The 21811-nt window shown below is 45.1% G+C and overlaps 1 protein-coding gene across 1 annotated transcript in view; it reads right to left on the reverse strand.

Annotated features, from left to right (window-relative positions):
* Window positions 1–723: 723 nt before the first annotated feature.
* LOC130189691 (potassium voltage-gated channel subfamily H member 1-like) overlaps window positions 724–21811 on the reverse strand; it is a 31364-nt gene continuing 10276 nt past the window's right edge. The window contains exons 6-11 of the mRNA XM_056408626.1: window positions 20881–21273; window positions 17248–17677; window positions 12339–12538; window positions 11567–11819; window positions 4121–4311; window positions 724–2364 (exon numbers count right to left, since the gene is read on the reverse strand). Coding sequence (XP_056264601.1) covers window positions 1546–2364; window positions 4121–4311; window positions 11567–11819; window positions 12339–12538; window positions 17248–17677; window positions 20881–21273 — 2286 coding nt within the window. The 3' untranslated portion in view covers window positions 724–1545. The remainder of the gene's footprint in view (window positions 2365–4120; window positions 4312–11566; window positions 11820–12338; window positions 12539–17247; window positions 17678–20880; window positions 21274–21811) is intronic.

Below are 21811 nucleotides of genomic sequence, written 5' to 3' on the forward strand. Positions count from 1 at the left end.
AGATCGTCCGCCCGCACGCAGTTCAGCTAACGGCCACTAGGGGCGCTATGAGGGAGAAAACTCAACTTCTCTCAGCGAATATATCTAATCGTCTTTTAACACGACGTCATCGGCTGTAATTACGCAATCTGTCAGAAAGCGGAGCGACCAATGGGATCGCTCGCATGCAGAAGCTCCGATTACCACACACACACACACACACACACACACACACATACAGACACATACACACAGACACATACATACAGACACACACACATGCACACACATATACAGACACATACAGACACACACACATACATACACACACACATACGCACACATACAGACACACACACACATACAGACACACACACACAGACATACACACACACAGACACACGCACACATACAGACACACACACACATGCACACATACATATACATACATACACACACACATACACACACGCACATATATACATACACACAGACACACATACATATACACACACACACATGTACATATATATATACACATATGCACACACAGACACACACGCACATACATACACACGCACATATAGACACACACACACACATACGCACACATACAGACACACACACGCACACATACAGACACACACACACATACATAGACACACACACACACACGCACACATACAGACACACACGCACACATAGACACACACACACACGCACACATACAGACACACACACACGCACACATACACACACACAGACACACACACATATACATACAGACAGACACACACACACATAGACACACACACACACGCACACATACATACAGAAACACACACACACACGCACACATACATACAGACACACAAACATGTACATACACACACAAATATGCGCGCTGCTGAGTCGAGTTCACGGAGCGTTGGTTTTATATTTTATGTTTTTCTTTTGCTTTCATATAATTTTTAATATTTAATCTTCACGACGAGTGAAAAACGTTTTCCACTTGAATTCTGCACGACGTCACCGGGTCGTTCCCCGAGAGCGCCGACCGGACACGCCTCCCGATTACTATTATTAATATTACAATTATTATTATCATTATTATTATTAACTCCTGCTCTGAGGGACTTACGTTTCGGGCCTCGTCGTCACGGCGATGCATCAAATCTTTCACATTCATTCTGCAGATAAAAACACTCTTAAAGGAAACTGCAGTGTTTACATGAAGGCCGAGCCGGACCAGAACCAGAGACCTTAAGGCCAGAACCAGTGACCTTCACCGACTCCTGCAGCTTCTCTGTTTCCACATGGTTTCTATTGCTGCTCTTTAACAACCAATCACATCGCTTTGATACGACATCATGCAGAGGCTTATTCCTTAAAACAAAAAAAGTTCTGTCTTCTTTAAATCGGAGGCGTCTCCTCCTCCTCCTCCTCCTCCTCCACAGTGACCCAAAGTCCCGTTAAAGCCGTCGTTTCCTATTATTGCTCAAAATATTCTGGGGAGGTTCAAAACCGCCCCGCGGGTCCGAAAGGCGGCGCCGCGCCTCCCCGCCGCTAGGAGAAGCCGCCCTTGTGGGAGTCGGGCGACGGCGGCCCGGAGGCCTGGAGGAACGACCCCGACGACCTCCTGGCCTCGAGGAGCCGCAGCATCTGGGCCAGCTGGGCCTCCAGCGCCGCCATGCGGCCGTCCAGGGCCCGGATGTCGCCGCGCAGATCCTGCTTCAGCTCCAGGAACGAGGCCCTGGCGCTCGGCGCCGTCTTCTCCTCCTCCTCCTCTTCCTCTTCACCGCCGTCCAGGCGCAGGTCGCTCTTCGTGATGCCGCTGTCGCAGGAGTCCGTCTTCTTGAGCGGCGTCTCGCCGGGCCGCTTAGTTCTGCCGGGCAGCGTCTCCATGGACTCGGCCTTGGAGACGCCGCCCCACGACTCCGCCTTCGCCACCGAGTCCCGGAGGCGGCCCCAGCCCCGCGCTTTGTGCGGCTCGGCGGATTTGCAGCCGACCGGCGTCACGTTGGCGTGGAGCATGACCCGGCTGGAGGGCCCGGATGGCGTCGGCGTGGCGGCGGGCGTGGCCGGGCTCTCCGTCACCGTGACGATGCTGGTGGAGGCCAGGATCTTGGGGCGTCGGGGCGCCTCCGGGGGAGCGACGCCTTTCTCCACGTCGGCGGCGACGGCGTTTTGGACGGCGCCGAGCGCGACCCGCTCGCCGCCGAGAGCGACCCGCTCGCCGGCGAGCCGCGCCTCCCGCTGCTGCCGGAACCGCTGGAAGAGCCGGCGCACCGGGTGGTCCGGAGGGAGGTCCAGAGGAGCCTCGTTCTGGCGCCGCAGCGTCTCCTCTTCCTCGCGCTTCACGTCGCTGATCTTACGGAACACGATCTGGGAGACGAAGAACGGAAATTAAAAAAAGGAGGGAAACTAAACATTGACATGAAATCAGACGTCGTGCTGATGAATGGTTTCATCCCCGTTGTTCTGCTCTACGGACGCGGCTCTATTTCATAGAACTTAAACCCTACGTGTTAAATAACGTTGTCGTTCCCGTCAGCTACACGTGACCTCTGACCTCTGACCTCTGACTGAGGCTTCCCTCGCTCGGCGATGTCATCGTCGTGTTAAACCTTCAGCCAATCAGGAGCTCCTGACCGGCTGAAATTGGATCGTGAGGACGAAGCGGCCGAGGAACGCAGAACGTGAGAAAACTGCTGATGACACTGCTCTGTTTCTTCTGATAGGACACACACACACACACACACACACACACACACACACACACACACACACACACTCTCTGTGCTGCATTCAAGTGCAAACGTAAGAGTTTGAAAACCTCCTGATTTAAATGGGATGAGGTCACTATGCGCGTGTGAGTGTGCGTGTGTGTGTGTGTGTGTGTGTGTGTGTCTGTGTGTGAGTGTGTGTGTGTGTGTGTGACGCAGCTCTCGGCTGCCGCTGGAGGTTAAGAGCTGCTGGCAGGTCGTTTCCTCTCAGCGACGTCATTAATGCAACGCCAAGCAGAACACGACCCGATGGAGAGAGAGAGGGGGGGAGAGAGGGGGGGAGAGAGAGAGAGAGAGGGGGAGAGAGAGGGAGAGAGAGAGAGAGAGAGGGGGGGGAGAGAGATGGAGAGAGAGAGAGAGAGAGGGGGAGAGATGGAAAGAGAGGGGGAGAGAGAGAGAGAGGGGGGGGGGGAGAGAGTGGGGAGAGAGAGAGAGATGGAGAGAGGGAGAGTTGGGGAGAGAGGGAAAGAGAGAGAGAAAGAGGGAGAGAGTGGGGGAGAGAGAGAGAGAGATGGAGAGAGAGAGGGGGAGAGAGAGTGGGGGAGAGGGAGAAAGAGGGAGAGAGATAATTTGATGACCCGTCTTTATTGTCTCTCGTTGTTTGTTTTGACAACATATTTATATTTATTGGCTGAATAATTTTCTCCACATTTAAAGAAGCGAAAACAAACGTTTCCTCAACATTCATCAAGTTTTCTGACTGAAATCTACGGTTTCGCTCCTTTTCGTCTGCGGCGTCAGGTGAACCTAATAAACTGACCAGGTGAACCTAATAAACTGACCAGGTGAACCTAATAAACTGACCAGGTGAACAAGGAGTGACTGAGAGACGATCCGAGGTCACGTGACTAAAACGCCTACGCTCGTGTTCGCCCGCGTTGTTGTTTGTCTGTTTGTTGTTTGTTGTTTGTTGTCCCTTTTGGTCTCATTCTTAGCAGCCTTTGTTTGGGTGGTTTTTTTTTAGTCTTCAACGACGATGGTTTTCAAGGTCAAATTATCCTCGCGCCTCGCCGACCTGAGAGCTCTCTGATTGGTCGGCTTCCTGTTCAAGTGTTTCACGCAACCGACATTAAATAAACAACTTCCGTCTCTCACACTCAAAAGAAATATGGCTTCCTTTAATATTTAGAGCCCGGTTGCACCGACGCGGTTCAATAATAACGATCAGATGTCGTCTCCATAGCAACGTGGTGATATCCGGTGTTACGCAACACTGACGGACGACCCTCAAACGGACGCTTACATCATCACGTTTTTCTCGTGAAAATGCGATAAAGACATTTGTCGTCTCGATGATTCCGTTTTGAACTCTTCGTTGTCGTTAAAGGAGGATGACGCCAGGGGGCGGGGCTCACCCTCTTCCTCAGGTTGTAGGTGAGCACCAGGTTCCTGGCGAAGTGATTGGCGAAGGCGGCGTAGAACTCCAGCACCTTCTGCAGCGCGTCCCTCTTGATGATGTGGAGGTCGCAGTAGGTCAACGCGCGCACGTTGGCGCACGACTGCGCCATCTCGTTCCAGAACACGTCGCCGAACACGTCGCCTTTACCTGGAGACACACAGACGGGCAGACAGACGGGTTGTGGAGGGTCAAATAACATACATAGAACATAGAACCTCTAGCCAATTAACATGGTTTTATATATATTATATATTGTATTTAATATTATTTAATATATATATATACAATATTAAATTGTATATATAAAATCATATTAATACATGTATACTATTAAATACAATATATATAACCATATTATATGTATATAAATATATTTTTAAAATATATATATAGATAAATGTATATATGTATGTATATAAACAAAACAATGTAATATTATAATATATATATTTATAAGAATAAATAAGTAAATTATATATATAATATGTAATTGTTTTGTTTATATATATATATGTCTAGGTCTCAAGGAGTGTGCATTTTCTACCTGTGAGGCGAGACTACTGACTACTTGGATCCTGCTAAGTATCTTCTTTAAACTAGTTTTATCTGCTAAAGTTACTGTTGTATTTGTTGTTTAAAGCTGCTAGATTGTTAGTCTGTCCTGTTTTAAGGAGTTGTTTTGGTAGAGAGGTGTGTCCTGTGTTCCGACACCTGAATCTTCACTGATTGGACGAGCGATCATCACCTGGTTTCTATTGAGTGTCATTTGAATACCAAAAGCCAAGGGGCGGTGTCAACGCGGCTGGAGGTAATTGGCACTAACTTGGGCTCATAACCGGATGGGGTTTTTCGCGTCAGCTGTAGCGTCAGCGTGACTCATCGGATGAAGACTCGGAGGACAAAGACATAGGAGTCTTCCGTTGGAGTCAAGACTCGGAGAACAAAGACATAGGAGTCTTCCGTTGGAGTCAAGACTCGGAGGACAAAGACATAGGAGTCTTCCGTTGTAGTCAAGACTCGGAGAACAAAGACATAGGAGTCTTCCGTTGGAGTCAAGACTCGGAGGACAAAGACATAGGAGTCTTCCGTTGTAGTCTTCGGGGGTGGATGAGTATTTTCCCCATTTTGTGAATATGTGTGTCTTTTCCATACCTGTGCGTATCTCTACTCGTAGTTACGATAGGACTCGCTCATTCATGTACCGGAACCCCTCCTCTGTTATCCTTCCTACCCGTTCTACTCACACCCAGCACCTGGTCACAGGAGGCCTCTGGAACTGTCAGTCAGCCAACCGCAAGGCCGGTTTCATCTCTGGTTTTGCCATGGAGCAGTCGCTTGACTTCCTGGCTCTCACTGAGACCTGGATCACAGCAGAGAACATGTCTACCCCGGCTGCTCTCTCCTCGGCCTTCTCCTTCAGCCACACACCCAGACCCTCTGGTCGGGGTGGAGGTTACAGGTTTACTCATCTCACCCACATGGTGTTTCGCTCCCTACCCGCTTCCACTCTTTATCCCACTGACTTTTGAGTTTCATGCTGTGACCGTTACTCATCCGGTTCAACTTCACATTGTTGTTCTCTACCGTCCCCCTGGTTCTTTGGGAGATTTCTTGGAAGAGCTAGACGTCCTCCTATCGAACTTCTCGGAACACGGCCCCCCGCTCATCCTTCTGGGTGACTTCAACATCCAGACAGAGAAGTCATGTGATCTCTTACTCTTACTGTCTTCCTTTAACCTCTCACTCAGTCCCTCCCCTCCTACTCACAAAGCCGGCAACCACCTTGACTATATTTTCACTAGAAACTGCTCTACCTCTAACCTCACTGTAACTCCTCTCCATGTCTCTGACCACTTCTTAATCTCTTACTCTCTCTCGCTCTCTGGTACTGACAACCCACCCATATCTACAGACTCTGCACCTGTACGCCGCAACATTCGCACCCTCTGCCCCTCCTCTCTGGCCTCCTCTGTCCTATCTGCTCTCCCCTCAACTGACTGCTTCTCACTCATGCAGCCTAACCCTGCCACAGACACTCTCCTCTCTTCCCTGTCTTCATCTCTTGATTCTCTTTGTCCTTTTAAGACACGACCGGTTCGGAAATCCTCTCCGGCTCCGTGGTTGTTTGACTCGGTGCGCGCCAAGAGAGCCACCCTGCGAGCGACGGAAAGGAAATGGCGCAAAACGAATCAATCGGAAGACTTGCTCTTCTATCAATCTCTCCTCTCCTCATTCTCTACCTCTATCTCTGCAGCCAAAAGCTCTTTCTACCTGACCAAAATTCAGTCTTCCTTCTCTAACCCCAAAAAACTCTTCTCTATCTTTTCCAACCTCCTTGATCCCCCTGTCCCCCTCCTCCTTCCACCCTTTTGCCGAGCCACTTTGTCGACTACTTTACAAACAAGATAGACGACATCCGCTCCTCCTTTACTAATCCATCTTCTATCACCTCACCAACATTAACTTCTTCATCCACCTCTCTTTCCTCTTTCACCCCCTTGTCTCCCAATCAAGTTCTTAGCTTGGTGACCTCCGCTCGACCGACCACCTGCGCCCTTGACCCCGTCTCCCATTCTCCAGGCTATTGCCCCTGACCTTCTGACCTTTCTCACCCATCTTATTAACGGCTCCCTCTCAACTGGCTGTTTCCCTAACTCTCTGAAGGAGGCGAGAGTCAACCCTCTCCTGAAGAAACCCACGCTCGACCCGTCTGAAGTCAGCAACTACAGACCGGTCTCTCTTCTTCCTTTTCTCTCCAAAACTCTGGAGCGAGCTATCTTTAACCTATCTCCACAGTAACAACCTTCTTGACCCTCACCAGTCTGGATTCAAGGCCGGCCACTCGACAGAGACTGCCCTCCTGGCTGTCTCTGAGCAGCGTCACACTGCTAGAGCAGCCTCTCTCTCCTCTGTCCTTATCCTTCACACTGCTAGAGCAGCCTCTCTCTCCTCTGTCCTTATCCTTCTCGACCTTTCTGCAGCATTTGACACCGTGAACCACCAGATCCTGATCTCTTCTCTTCAGGACCTGGGGATCTCAGGCACTGCACTCGCTCTTTTCTCTTCCTACCTTAAAGACCGCACCTACCGGGTAACTTGGAGAGGATCTGTGTCTGATCCTTGTCCTCTCATTACTGGGGTTCCTCATGGCTCCGTCCTGGGTCCCCTCCTCTTCTCTCTGTACACAAATTCTCTCGGCTCTGTCATTCGTTCGCATGGCTTCTCCTACCATAGCTATGCTGATGACACCCAACTGATCTTCTCGTTTCCACCGTCCGAAACACAGGTGGCGGCACGAATCTCTGCCTCCTGACTGACATCTCTCAGTGGATGTCTGCTCACCACCTGAAGATCAACCCTGACAAGACTGAGCTACTATTCCTTCCAGGGAAAGGCTCCCCCACCCATGACCTGACTACCACCTTCAACAGCTCTGTGTTGGCCCCTACCCTGACTGCCAGGAACCTCGGGGTGACACTCGACAGTCAACTCTCCCTGACGGCCAACATCACTGCGACAACGCGTTCCTGTAGGTACATGCTGCACATCAGGAGAATACGTCCTCTTCTTACTCAGAAGGCGGCGCAGGTTCTGATCCAGGCTCTGGTCATTTCACGCCTCGACTACTGCAACTCCCTCCTGGCTGGTCTACCCGCTAAGGCCATCCGACCTCTGCAGCTCATCCAGAATGCAGCAGCTCGACTGGTCTTCAGCCTCCCGAAATTCACCCACACCACTCCGCTCCTCCGCTCTCCACTGGTTACCGGTGGCTGCTCGCATCCGCTTCAAAACACTGGTTCTGGCGTACCGTGCTCTAGACGGATCGGGCCCCGTCTACATCCGGGATATGGTCACACCGTACACCCCGGCACGTTCGCTCCGCTCGGCAACAGCCAATCGACTTGTGCCTCCTGCGCCTCGAGCTAATCACTCGAAATCCAGACTGTTTGCTGTCCTGGCTCCTCAGTGGTGGAACGAGCTCCCCACTGACATCAGGACAGCAGAAAGTCTCTACATCTTCCGTCGGAGACTGAAAACACACCTTTTCCGACTATATCTGGATTAAAACACAGATTAGCACTTCAGTGGCACTTAAATAGCACTTACTTATGGTACTTTTGTAGTTCGACTATGTTGAGGAAATGTTACTTCCTGTATTCTTGTTGTTCTTAGGTTGTACTCTAGGTTGAAATGCACTTATTGTAAGTCGCTTTGGATAAAAGCGTCTGCTAAATGACATGTAATGTAATGTAATATATGTATATATATATACATATACAGGACTGTCTCAGAAAATTAGAATATTGTGATAAAGTTCTTTATTTTCTGTAATGCAATTTAAAAAACAAAAGTCATGCATTCTGGATTCATTACAAATCAACTGAAATATTGCAAGCCTTTTATTCTTTTAATATTGCTGATTATGGCTTACAGCTTAAGAAAACTCTAAAATCCTATCATAAAATTTTAATATTTCCTCAGACCAAGTTAAAAAAAAGATTTATAACAGCTGAGTGTTTGTCAAGGCTCAGGAAACCCTTGCAGGTGTTTCGAGTTAATTAGACAATTCAAGTGATTTGTTTAATACCCTACTAGTATACTTTTTCATGATATTCTAATATTTAGAGATAGGATATTTGAGTTTTCTTAAGCTGTAAGCCATAATCAGCAATATTAAAAGAATAAAAGGCTTGCAATATTTCAGTTGATTTGTAATGAATCCAGAATGCATGACATTTTTGTTTTTTTAATTGCATTACAGAAAATAAAGAACTTCATCACAATATTCTAATTTTCTGAGACAGTCCTGTATATATAAAATTATTTAATATTATGTATATAATCATAAATACGTAAATATATATATATATAAAAAAACAATTTCATATCATATTTATATAATAAATAAATATAATTGTATATAAATATACACTTATATAAATGCATATCATTATATTTATAAATAATTGTATATGAATATATATAATTGTATATAATAATATATATATATATATATAATACATCTCTATTTATATATAATGTACATCAACACTTCAGCTGAGGGTAAACAAAGAGAAGAGACAGCAACATTTACATGTATTACTCTAATCGTTATTAGAAACCGGTGAATTCAAAAGCCAGGAGACGATTTGAAGTGTAACTTTATGGTAGTTCACCACATTTAACATCTAATATTAAAAATCAAAACAACTAGTTGAGTTTTTTTCTTTTAGAGGAGGTAAAGTGCTGCCGGAGACCTGTTTTCTTCACAGATGTCTCGTTTCTGACTGATCTCACAGTTTCGTGGCGAATGAACGGATCAGCGACGACACATCGTCGCTCAGGACGACCGAACGCCGCCGCGTGGCGTCCGTCGGGAGCCGAGGAGCTCTGATGCAGCTGCTTTCAGGAAAGAGGAAGCAGACTTTCAACAGTTCCCAAAGTGAAGTGAAACTCCCGGCTCAGAGCGGTTCTGCACCTGAAGGTCTGAACGTTTCTCTGAGGGGAACTGAAGGTGGTTCGGTCTGCTGATTAGAAACTCTCTGAAGCACAGAAGTCTGTCTGTTTCACTTCCTCTCAGCAGCTGGACCTGGAGGCGGAGCTTCAGGTTACACAAATAACTGTGTGTCTGCAGACGTCTACGTTCAATCTGATATTACACAACCGCGACACACAGAACACAACAAGAGTTAATTATACTTAACGCCTATTTATAGTCTGAATATTAGAGTTATGATATGAAAGCAGACTGAGTGCTTTACTACTCAAGGAAATAAAACTATTCAGATCTGTGAGGAAAATCATTTCATTATCGATTAATCTCATGATTATATTCTTGTCTTAATATATTGTATATAATAAATATACAAAAATATATATATATATACACACATGTAGGTATATATACATATACATATAATATTACATTGTTTATATATATATATATATATACATACATAAATACATACATTTAAAAAAATGTAATATTATATGTATATAATCGTATATAAATTAATATATATATATATAAACAAAATAATTTAAAATTATATTTATATCGATTAATATTGATAAATATAAAATTATAATAAAAAGTAATCAGCTAATAATTTATGAGTTGATCATTTATTTATTCCATCTCATTTTTCGAGGGGGTTCAAAGTTCTGAACACTTTTTTTTGCATCCGCCTGGATTGAGCTGAGACAGAAATGTTGACTTCTGGCTCCAAAAGAAACAAGATGGCGACGAAATGACAAACGTTGACGTTGATTATAAACTGCGTTACATAAACTAGCGTGCTAATGTTAGCTCGTTAGCTCGGACGGGGCTTCATTCATTTCTTTAAAACTGAAATATGGATGTGAAGGCGGAGGACCAGGAGCCGATGAATTTCCCTTTCCTCCAACTCGTTAGACACACGAGTGAGACGTCTTCGGCTCAGCGTGTTTCGTGGTCTTGCATAACGACTCCGGCAGCTGCCTCCTCCGTCCTCCCTCGCGTTGTTTGTTTCTCTCCGTCAGGCGGCTTGTTTTGGAAAGAAAGGAAAACTCTTCATGCATAAACGCGTTGCTAATGAGCGGCCCGAGCGAGGGTCCTCTGCACGCCGACTGGAATAGCACCAAAATATAGTTTTGGGGGATAAAGTGGAGTCCGAGTGTCTTTGTGTTTCTCCGTCTGGCGGTTTGTTTGTTTGTTTGTTTGTTTGTTTTTCTTTCCGGGGGCTCAGGTGTTCAGGCAAAAACAACAGTTTCAATTCTGCATCTCACTTCCCGTTGAGGGAGGAGAAGTGTGCGTGGGCGAGTGTTTCTGACAGGAAGTAGTAAAGACCACTTCATCCTGCGTTTATGATTTCACACATTCAAACATGTTTTACTACTTTGTGAATCTGGATTGATTTTTGACTAAATATGAGCTTTATAAGTATTTCTTTTCTTAAATATGGTTTTGTAATGTTTTTATTTCTTATTCTGTGGTTTCAGTTCATCTCGTTTATGAATGCGTTTGTTTTCTCCGTTTCATCTGGTTGTAAATATGGATATTTTAAGATTTTTTACCTGAAAAAAGCAGCTGGATGAATACTTAGAAACTTAAAAATGAACATTTGATAAACTCGATTCTTCTGAAAGCGTTTAAACATTTATTTATAATTAAATTAATTTAAAAATAAATTTATAATTTATAATTAAATTAATTAACTCCTTGAGCGCTGCTGATGCATGGGGAACATCTGCTCCGACCTATAATCATTAAAAATAAAATCGGAGGACACCCCGAAAACAAACTAAATCAAAACTTTAACGTTAATTAAGACACAGAGAGAATATGTCCTTTAAACGTGTTGACCGGGTTTGTCGTGGCGTTGTGACGTCTCCGTTGGTTCTGTGAGGAACCACAACTCACCTAAAATGGCCACCACCTCGTCGTCCTGGATGACCTCCAGTGACCCCGACACCACGAAGCAGAGGCTGTCCACGCTCTCTCCGGCGTGGAAGATGAGGTCGCCCGGCGCGCTGTGCACGGTCTGGAACTCCATGGCGAGCGCCCGCAGGCAGCCGTCGCTGGCCAGCCGGAACGCCGGGTGCTCCTTGAACACCTTCCGGTTGAGGTGGACGCAGATGTCCGCTCGCATGTCCTTGGGACAAATCTGAAGCACCTGCAGGCGGAGGGGTCAAAGTGAGGTCACGCTGAGGCCTAACTAAGTCAAACCGAGGTCAGTGAGGTCACGCTGAAGTCAAAGTGAGAATAAACTGAGAATAAACTGAGGTCACACTGAAGATAAACTGAGGTCACACTGAAGTCAAATTGAGGTCACACTGAAGATAAACTGAGGTCACACTGAAGTCAAATTGAGGTCACACTGAAGATAAACTGAGGTCACACTGAGGTCAAATTGAGGTCACACTGAAGATAAACTGAGGTCACACTAAGTTCAAATTGAGGTCGCACTGAAGATAAACTGAAGTCACACTGAGGTCAAACTAAAGTCAAACCAAGGGCCAACCAAGGTCAAACTTAAGTCTTACAAAATCAAACCGAGGTCCAACCAAGGAAAAAAGGTGATGTCAAACTGAGGTCACACTGAGGTCACACTAAGCCCTCAGTAAATTAAAACCAAGGTCAAAGTGAGGTCAAACTGAATCCCCCCCCCCTGCTCCAGGTGAGGGAGTGTGACCTTGTCGGTGTCGATGCCTCTGGACATGGACCAGGTGGACACGATGTAGTCCATCACCCTCTCGCTGAGGCCCTTGGGGACCTGGTACAGCTTGAGGAAGTCTCTCACGCTGTTCAGCATCTCGTGGTAGCGGTTGGTGTTGGCGTACATCTGCTGGAAGATGGTGGTGACGTTGCCGAAGATGGTCGCGTACAGCAGCGCTGGGAACGACAAGCGGAGGAAGATATTTCACTATTTTACTAATTATACATCCACATTGATCCCATTTGAGACGCTATTAATCCGTTATGTGATTTGCTGAACTCATAGTCACATTTTCACGAATGAAGTGCTGCAGAGGAATATTTAATTGTGAAGCCCTCATTAGGCGCCTATTTATTATGCCTAGTGAAGGTCAATTTTGCATTTTCAATAACCTGTGCTGTCTCTATAAAGTTCATCAAACACAATCGATCTTAAAACAGTGGAAACTAAGAAGTGTATTTATAACGACTTTAGTTTTTTTCTTCACATTTTGTTCAGCAACAGAAGTTAACTTTGTTTGTTAGCGACTGAAACGTCAATTTCAAAGCAATATTTGTATTTATACCAACTCATCTTTGCAGGTTTTATATTTTTCCGTCAATCTGTTGATAATGCGGTGACGGAGTGCCTCAGGGCGCCGTTCTGGGCCCATTACTGAACATTCAAAAAACATTCCTCCTCATCAGGACTTCGATGTGTTTGTTTCTATGCAGATGATACAGATGTTTCTTCCTCAGACTCTCACTCAGCTACATCTTACAATCATCACATATTTATCATCACATGGTATAAATGTAGACGACATCAGCCAGTATTGCACCCCTACCGCTCCTTTTGAGACACACGACCCCAAAAATAAATAAATAAAATTCATGTTTATTATTAAATATATTTTTTTTTAATCTACGCTACTAAAGCTGCCAAACTATTTTATATTAGTAGTATCTTTATTCAAAAGGTTAAAACATAAACGTCATTATTTAACGCACTGTACCAGATTCTAGCTACACAGCTAATTTTCATCTGTCGTCCCTCGACAGACCAAAATAAACATAAAATAGCAACCGGTCCGGGATAAGACACACTGCAGTAAATGTGGTGAGAAGAACGCAAAATACACACAATACACACAATGTGAAGCTACATTACATTAAAGGACGTAAACTGTACGACTAACCGCCCTGCATCTCTCCTCTCATCACACAGCTCCTCAACCTTTGATCCTCTACTCAGAGCTGTAGCTGCACGATTTAAATTAAATGACCTGCAGATTGCCTTCCATCTTTTATTTATGACCGTTACTGGTGAAAACAACAACAACAACAACAATCCTTCCCGTCGAGCAGCATTTCAGGGCTCTGGGGGTGAGCTGACTGTGACTAATGCAGCACTCGAGTTGAAACGTCTTTTACTCACTCCTCCTCTTCCTCCGGCGTCAGCGCCGGTGCTGCAGTGAAGATCACCGCCGGTGCAGCAGCCGACTGAAACTAATAAATAGTGTTGTGGGTGAAACTAATATGACGGTCCGGCATCCCCCGGAGCCTCGGCCTCCGTGTCTGCGGACAGATTTAACTGTTGGTGTTTCAGCTCATCGATACGAGCCGCCGCAGTCCCCCTCTGACTCAGCTCCCCTCCCCCGCCTGGAAAAAACCTGCCGCCGTCCGCTGTTCAACGCCCCCCCCCCCCCCGAGACGGCGGCGCGGCGCCGAAAGGGTCAGAATCACGACGCAGGAGTCCCCGTTACCTTCATGGAGGTCGCTGACCGGTCTCAACACAAAAGGGGGCGGGGCTAACAGAGGGTCCAGAACCAGAGCCACGGTCCGAAGGTCCAGGTGTCTGTGTTATCGTCATGTAACTCACTTCCACACAAACACACGAATAATGATCGTTAAGCAACAAACACACCAAAATAAACACATTTAAAAATGTAAACAATCCAGTATGTCGTGTTTATCTTGATCTGGACGTAATTAACACCAATAATTCAGATTTACTGAAGCCAAATAAGTTCTACATTTGTTTCGTAAAAAGAACATATGAACCCGGCGGCTGGAACCAGAAGGATCTTAGAAGATAAAGCCCTATGGAGACCAATAGACCCTTTAATTTGATTTACTGCAGGAGATAATCATTAATAATCATAATAATAATAATAATCATAATAATAATCTCCTGGTTTGGTCCGCTCTCTCAGAAAGCAGATGGCGGATGCTCGGGGACAGAAACGGGACCGGCTATATCCGTCCTTCCAGTCTGATCCCGTCCTCCTTTACGACGCTCACACACACACACACACACACACACACACACACACACACACCTGCTATATGCTAATCCCACAAAACTCTCATCCTGGATCCAGGATGCTGGCTGTCATAGCAACCGCTTTTCCATCAGCCTCCAGCAGCTCTCAGACACTTTTTGTGGGCCAGGAAGCTGTCAAGAGGGGGAAGGAGAGGAGGAGGAGGGGGGGGGGTGATCCACTACTCAGCTTCCTTCAGCATTCCTCCTGAATCTAAAGAGGAAACCAAAAGGTTTACCCAGAATGCACTGCTGCCTCAATGCAGCCTCAGAGTCTCTACTGAAGCCCCAGAGGGACAGGAAGTCAAGCAGGGCCGAAGTTTAGCTCCTCTGGAGGCTCCTGGTGGAACTTAAATGATGAGATGAACGTTCAGGGAACAAAGAGTTACAAAAAAAAATCTTGACAAAAAACTAAATCGCAAGACCAAAAGTGTGATTTAAACCGAGTCATATTACTGGGTGATATTAAATAGTGTTTTTTATTATCTATGAAATCAAGTGCCCCCCACACACACACACACTCTAAAACACACACCAGCTCCCGGGGCTCCGCACTGCCCTGAATGACGCATCGCCGGAATTTGTGTGAATGCGGGGGAAAGGAGCGCGCTCCATCCCGTCTGCACGGCGGCTCGTCCAGAAACGTCCCGACGGCAGGAGGAGAAGAAGAGAGGAAACCCAGACCGAGGACCGGATCAGCGCCACGCAGCAGCGATGGAGAGGGTAGATAAGGAATGTCCCTTATATATATGTGTATGTATGTTTCCTCAGTCGGTTTTTATTCCACTGTTACACCCCTTTTTTAAACACTGATGGTTTTAAATATCTAAAGAAAACATTGACTTTTTTCCATTATTTCTTCTTCCACCTTAGTTACAATTAAAAAGAGTGATCTGCTCAGTGCGTGTGACTTTTATCTGAGCTGTAAATCCGAGTCGCCGCGCGTCAGGCGGCTGAGACGACCGTATAATAAATTATTGACGCGCCGTTCTGACTCTCCTCCTCCGATGTGGACAGAGGGGTTCTGGGGAAGTGACGTTCAATCTGTGTAGAGGGATGTGAGACGTCTGGAGGTCAAACGGGGTCGCTTCACTTCTCTCTATGTCAACGGAAATGACACATTTTAAGACCACGGCACCGACCGCTGAACAGGAATCGCTCTGGTTCCCGTGACGACTCCCCAGGAGGTCCTGGTTCTGAAACCTTTGAGTTGAAATCATGAATCTGATATGAACGACAATTCCCGCCAGTCAAGATGCAGTTCACGCCAACGTCCGTCAGAAATGACGTCACTTCATTGTGTGAATTTCTAATTAGCAGATCGACAAATGAGTTTTTTGGTCCAACATTTTGTCGTCGTCACAGTGACCTTCAACTTTAACCTTGGAAAACACAATTTCGAAAAAATTCCCTCCAAGATCTTCGTGAGATTTCGCGTTCACGAGGACGGACCGGATTGGACGGGATTGGACGACCCCAAAACACAACCTCGGCGTCACCTCACGACCCCTGAAGTTGAAGATCCACCGGAGAGAAGAAGTCTCACTCTGTTGGATTTTGTTGGGACTCGGCGGCGATACAGAGTGGCGCCTCTTCCCTCAGTCACCATCTCTGAAGTGCAGAGACGCCAGAGAGCACTTCAGCCGGACAACAACGGCCAAGTTTAATTCTGGCCCGTTATCGAGTTACTCTCACGATCAGCGACAGCCGATACGAGCTGCTGCCGCTCGGCTGGAAGCGAGAAGCTGCTTCCTGAAGGCTTCTAGGCGACAGGCGGAGGTGAATCTGAGTGTCAGAACCGGTGCGGTGAATATATAAGAAGTGCAGTTTGAGGTAACTGTAACTTTCATTCCATGTTAGACTTAGTTCATCTGACAGCTTTAGTTACTTTGCAAACTCAGGTTTATTGGCACACAAAACGTATGAAAGCTGAAACGATGAACCAATCAGGAGACAGAAGAAGTCAGTTGGTTTGAGTCCCTTTTTTTATGGACTTTTTTTTTATGGTTCCAGCTCCACAAATGTGAAAATGTGCTGCTATTTATTTTAATAATGTCTATATAATAATAAAGTTGGAGGTGTCACTTCAGGATCTTGTTAATTTGATGGAATTTCCCAAAATTACAAATATAATTTTTTTAATTTTTAATTTGCGCACATTGTTGTAATAGAATTTTTGAGCAACTGATTATTTCTATTTTTTCCCGGTTTTCCATGACCGTACGATCCCTGCGTTGGCCCTCCAGCCAAACCCAAAATACACAACACCAACACTTTGTATCCCCAAAAAAAATTTGTGAAAATAACGCATTTATACAATTTCCCCCCCAAAAAGCATTCAGATTAAAAACCGAGTACCTCCACCACGGCAGACGTCACGGTAGAAACTCAAATATATGATTTGATGATTTTTAAAAATGTGCGCATGGTTGAAACTGAATTTTGAGCGACTGATTATTTCCATTTTTCTGCGTCAACCAAGAAAACCGTGTTTTACGGTGATATTACAAAGAGTTACATACATATATGAAATATATCATTATGTTTTAATCATCAGCTGCGAGAAAAGCAAAAAGCGACTCACATCCGATCATCATCATGGCCACGGCGAAGATCTTCTCGACGTCCGTGTTGGGCGCGATGTTCCCGAAGCCGATGCTGGTCAGGCTGGTCATGGTGAAGTACAGCGAGGTGATGTAGACCGAGTCCTTGCTGGGCCCGCCCTCCCATTGGCCGCGGCCCGACACGTTGAACCGGTACGGCTTCCCCGCCGTCTCGCCCAGCAGGAACAGCCAGCTGTCCATCCGCACGCTGTTGGTGACCTCGTCGATGACCTCGTAGTCGCCGATGCTGAACCAGATGCAGGCCAGCCAGTGGGCCGCCAGGCCGAACACGCACACCAGCAGGAGCAGCACGGCGGCGCCGTACTCGATGTAGTGGTCCAGCTTCCTGGCGACCCGGCCCAGGCGCAGCAGGCGGACCACTTTGAGGGAGCTGAAGAGGCTGCTGATCCCCTGGGAGAGGGAGAAGAAGAGGAGGAGGAGGAGGAGGAGATGAGAAGGAGAAAGAAGAAGGGGGGAAGTTTCATTTATTATTTTTTTTTAAATAAGATTTTCAAGCCAAGAGCGGCAAGTTTGAGGTGGATTGAGGTGAAAAGGTCCTGAACTGTCTTTTCTTTTTCCCTCTGTTGTGATTTACGATGTTTTGTCGACAGGTTTCTTTGTTCAGTAAAACTGGGGAAAAAATCAATAAATATAAAGTAAAAAAAGATGAAAAGTTCCCGACATTCAGACCATCATGAAACCCAAAGGTCCGCTCACCGCCGAAGAGCTCAATGAAACGTTGCTGCTTTCGCCCGCTTGGTTTAGCTTGGTTTGTATGGCTTGGTTTAGCTGGGTTTGGTTTGTATGGCTTGGTTTAGCTTGGTTTGGCTTGGTTTAGCTTGGTTTGGTTTGGTTTAGTCTGGCTTGGTTTAGTTTGTTTGAATTGGTTTGTTTGGCTTGGTTTAGTTTAGCTTGGTTTGGCTTGTTTTGGATTAGCTTGGTTGGGTTTCGCTTGGTTTAGTCTGGCTTGGTTTAGCTTAGTTTGGTTTAGTCTGGCTTGGTATAGTTTGTTTGAATTGGTTTGTTTGGCTTGGTTTAGTTTAGCTTGGTTTGGCTTGGTTTAGCTTGGTTTGGTTTGGCTTGGTTTGTATGGCTTGGCTTGGTTTAGCTTGGTTTGGTTTGGCTTGGTTTAGTCTGGCTTGGTTTAGTTTGTTTGAATTGGTTTGTTTGGCTTGGTTTAGTTTAGCTTGGTTTGGCTTTGTTTAGCTTAGTTTGGTTTGGTTTGTTTGATTTGTTTTGGTCTGTTTGGCTTGGTTTAGTCTGGCTTGGTTTAGTTTGTTTGAATTGATTTGTTTGGCTTGGTTTGGTTTGTTTGGCTTGGTTTGTTTTGATTGGTTTTGTTTTGTTTGTTTGGCATGGTTTAGTCTAGCTTGGTTTGTTTGTCTGTTGTGAACTGGATCAGAGTTCCAGACGGGCAGCGGCCCAGGCGACCTCCGTCTGCTGACCTGAAGTCGTTTGTTTGAGATCTAAAAACCAGACCGATCAACAGCTTCTGACCGTCAGTCACTTCTCCGTCTGTTTGTCCTTCTGTACACATGTCATCTATTGCATCTGTCCATCCTGGAGAGGGATCCTCCTCTGTTGCTCTCCTGAAGGTTTCTTCCCTTTTTTCCCCCCTGAAGGGTTGTTTGGGAGTTGTTCCTGGTCCGATGTGAGGTTTTGGGGCAGGGATGTCTATGTGTACAGATTGTAAAGCACTCCGAGACAAATTTGTAATTTGTGAAATTGGGCTATACAAATAAACTGAATTGAATTGTTTACCAGAAGAAGAAAAAAAAGGCAAGAATCGATCTTTTTTCTTTTTGTATCCTCGGAAGTGAACGTGGTGAACTCTTTTTTTTCGGTAATTGTTTTTTTAACATTGCGTCACACAACAATCTCTTTGTTGATTTTAGCATTTGAGTGGAAACATTTATTGATGCTCTTATTTCGCCTAAATGCTTTTATCGATTGAAAAATGTTGCTCTGAAACGCTTACAGAACACACACACACAAACACACACACACAACACACACACGTTTTATCTTCCTCGTGGTTTCGTCCTTTTTTTCCCACGTCAAGGTAATCATCGTAAATGCTCGGCTAAAAACAATTATAATAATTTCCTGGCAAAGCTGTGTGACGCTTATTAAATCTCAGTTTTCGGAATAACATTTGAATATAACAATTTTCCATGACTTTTCCAAAACTTTTGGGATTGAATTTTTTTCAAGGACTTCTCCAGGCCTGGAAATAACCATTTAAAAAATCCATGACTTTTCCAGGTTTTCCATGACCATACGATCCCTGTCTTAGCCTTCCAGACAAACCCAAACTACACAACCCCAAGACCTGGTGTATCCCCAAAAAAGTTATAGGTGAAAATAATGCATTTATACCGTTTTCCCCCCAAAAGCACGGGATTCAGATTAAAAACAGAGTACCTCCACCACGGCGGAGGTCACGGTAGACACTCAAATGTATGATTTGGTGTCATGTGTTCTTGACTGAGGTCACATGGGTAGTATTTGTATATTTCATGAGCTGCTCTGGCTCCTCCTCTCACAGTCAGGATGGATAGAAATCGCGATGAAAGATTCATAAACACACGTTTACACATGCAGCCACCCACGGACTCGTCTCCCGTCACCGCGGCCTCTCGTCACACCACTCAGCCGTCAACAACACAGCCCCCCCCCCCACCCCCCACAATGCACTGCTCCTCCATTAGCAGCCTTCGCAGCTGGCGCATGGAGATGCCGTGAAAAGGTTCAATCTTCAGCTCCGTTTTTCTCTTTCCCTACGGAAGCCCACAGGACGGGATTATATTATTTAGAGATTTTTTTGTTTTGTAAGAACAGAGATGAATGAAAGTCTCTTAAGAGATGAATAAAAGTACCAAAGAGATGAATGAAAGTCTCTTAGAAATTAATAAAAGTATCTAAGAGATGAAAGAAAGTCTCTAAGAGATTTTAAAAAAGTCCCTATGAAATAAAAAAAGTCTCCAAGAGATGAATAGAAGTCTCTAAAAGATGAATAGAAGTCTCTAAGAGATGAATGAAAGTCTATAAGAGATGAATAGAAGTCTCTTAGAGATGAATAGAAGTCTCTTAGAGATGAATAGAAGTCTCTCAGAGATGAATAGAAGTCTCTTAGAGATGAAAGAAAGTCTCTAAGAGATAAACAAAAGTTCCTATGAAATAAAAAAAGTCTCCAAGAGATGAATAGAAGTCTCTCAGAGATGAATAGAAGTCTCTCAGAGATGAATAGAAGTCTCTTAGAGATGAATAGAAGTCTCTTAGAGATGAATAGATGTCTCTTAAAGATGAATAGAAGTCTCTTAGAGATGAAGAGAAGTCTCTCAGAGATGAATAGAAGTCTCTTAGAGATGAATAGAAGTCTCTCAGAGATGAATAGAAGTCTCTTAGAGATGAATAGAAGTCTCTTAGAGATGATTATAAGTCTCTCAGAGATGAAAAGAAGTCTCACAGAGATGAATAGAAGTCTCTTAGAGATGAATAGAAGTCTCTCAGAGATGAATAGAAGTCTCTTAGAGATGAATAGAAGTCTCTTTGAGATGAATAGAAGTCTCTTAGAGATGAATAGAAGTCTCTTAGAGATGAAGTCCACCGACCTCGTCCACGTTCTCGAAGGCGTTGATGACGTCATACGGGAGGCAGGACAGCAGGTCGATGACGAACCAGGTCTTGACGTAGTTCATGCGGATGAGTTTGGGGTCCGAGATGACCTCGCCGGCCGGGCCCACGAAGGTGGTGTGGAAGTTGAGGACGATGTCGACGAGGAAGATGACGTCCACGATGCTGTCCACCACCAGCCAGGTGACGTTGTTCTGCTTGGTCTTGAAGGACACGTTGTAGGGCACCATGATGGCGGTGTAGAAGGTGAGGATGAGGATCACCCAGTCCCACGTGGTCTTGAAGAGGCAGTAGTGCAGGATGATGTGCGGCGGCGTCTTCGGGGTTTCCTGCTTGTACTGAGGCAAGATGTCTGAACCCAGCTGCAGCACCTGAGACACCATATGATGAGTTAGGAGATTTCAGAACTTCAGGACGTGAAGATTGAGTTACATTTTAACTGAAGTCTACCATATTCAACAAATCCCATCAGTCTGACACCGTTTCTAATAACGCTTTAAACTTTTGGGTTTCCCTTCAACTTTTGATGTTTTTATTTCTCTGAATATTTACTGATATATTGAGAATATTCAACTTTTGCCGTGTGTTTATTTAATATTGCTATTGTATTTTTATTGACTTTTTCTTACTATTTTTTGAACTTTTATATTTTTTATTTTATTACAGCTCATTACTGTGCACCTGCTGCTGTAATCCTGCAATTTCCCCACTGAGGGACTAATAAAGGATTATATATAATATAATATAAAAATAAATTTTTCAGGATACTGAGATTATGTCTTTGCTCTGTTTAATTTTTCCTTTGTTTTAATTGTTTGGTCAATTTCTACCAATTATTTGCTTGAGTAATGACGATGACATAAATATGTATGACTAAAATGAGCATCATCTAAAAATCAGCACATGCAA

This window comes from Pseudoliparis swirei, chromosome 24, assembly GCF_029220125.1.
Source record: "Pseudoliparis swirei isolate HS2019 ecotype Mariana Trench chromosome 24, NWPU_hadal_v1, whole genome shotgun sequence".
Lineage (NCBI taxonomy): Eukaryota > Metazoa > Chordata > Actinopteri > Perciformes > Liparidae > Pseudoliparis > Pseudoliparis swirei.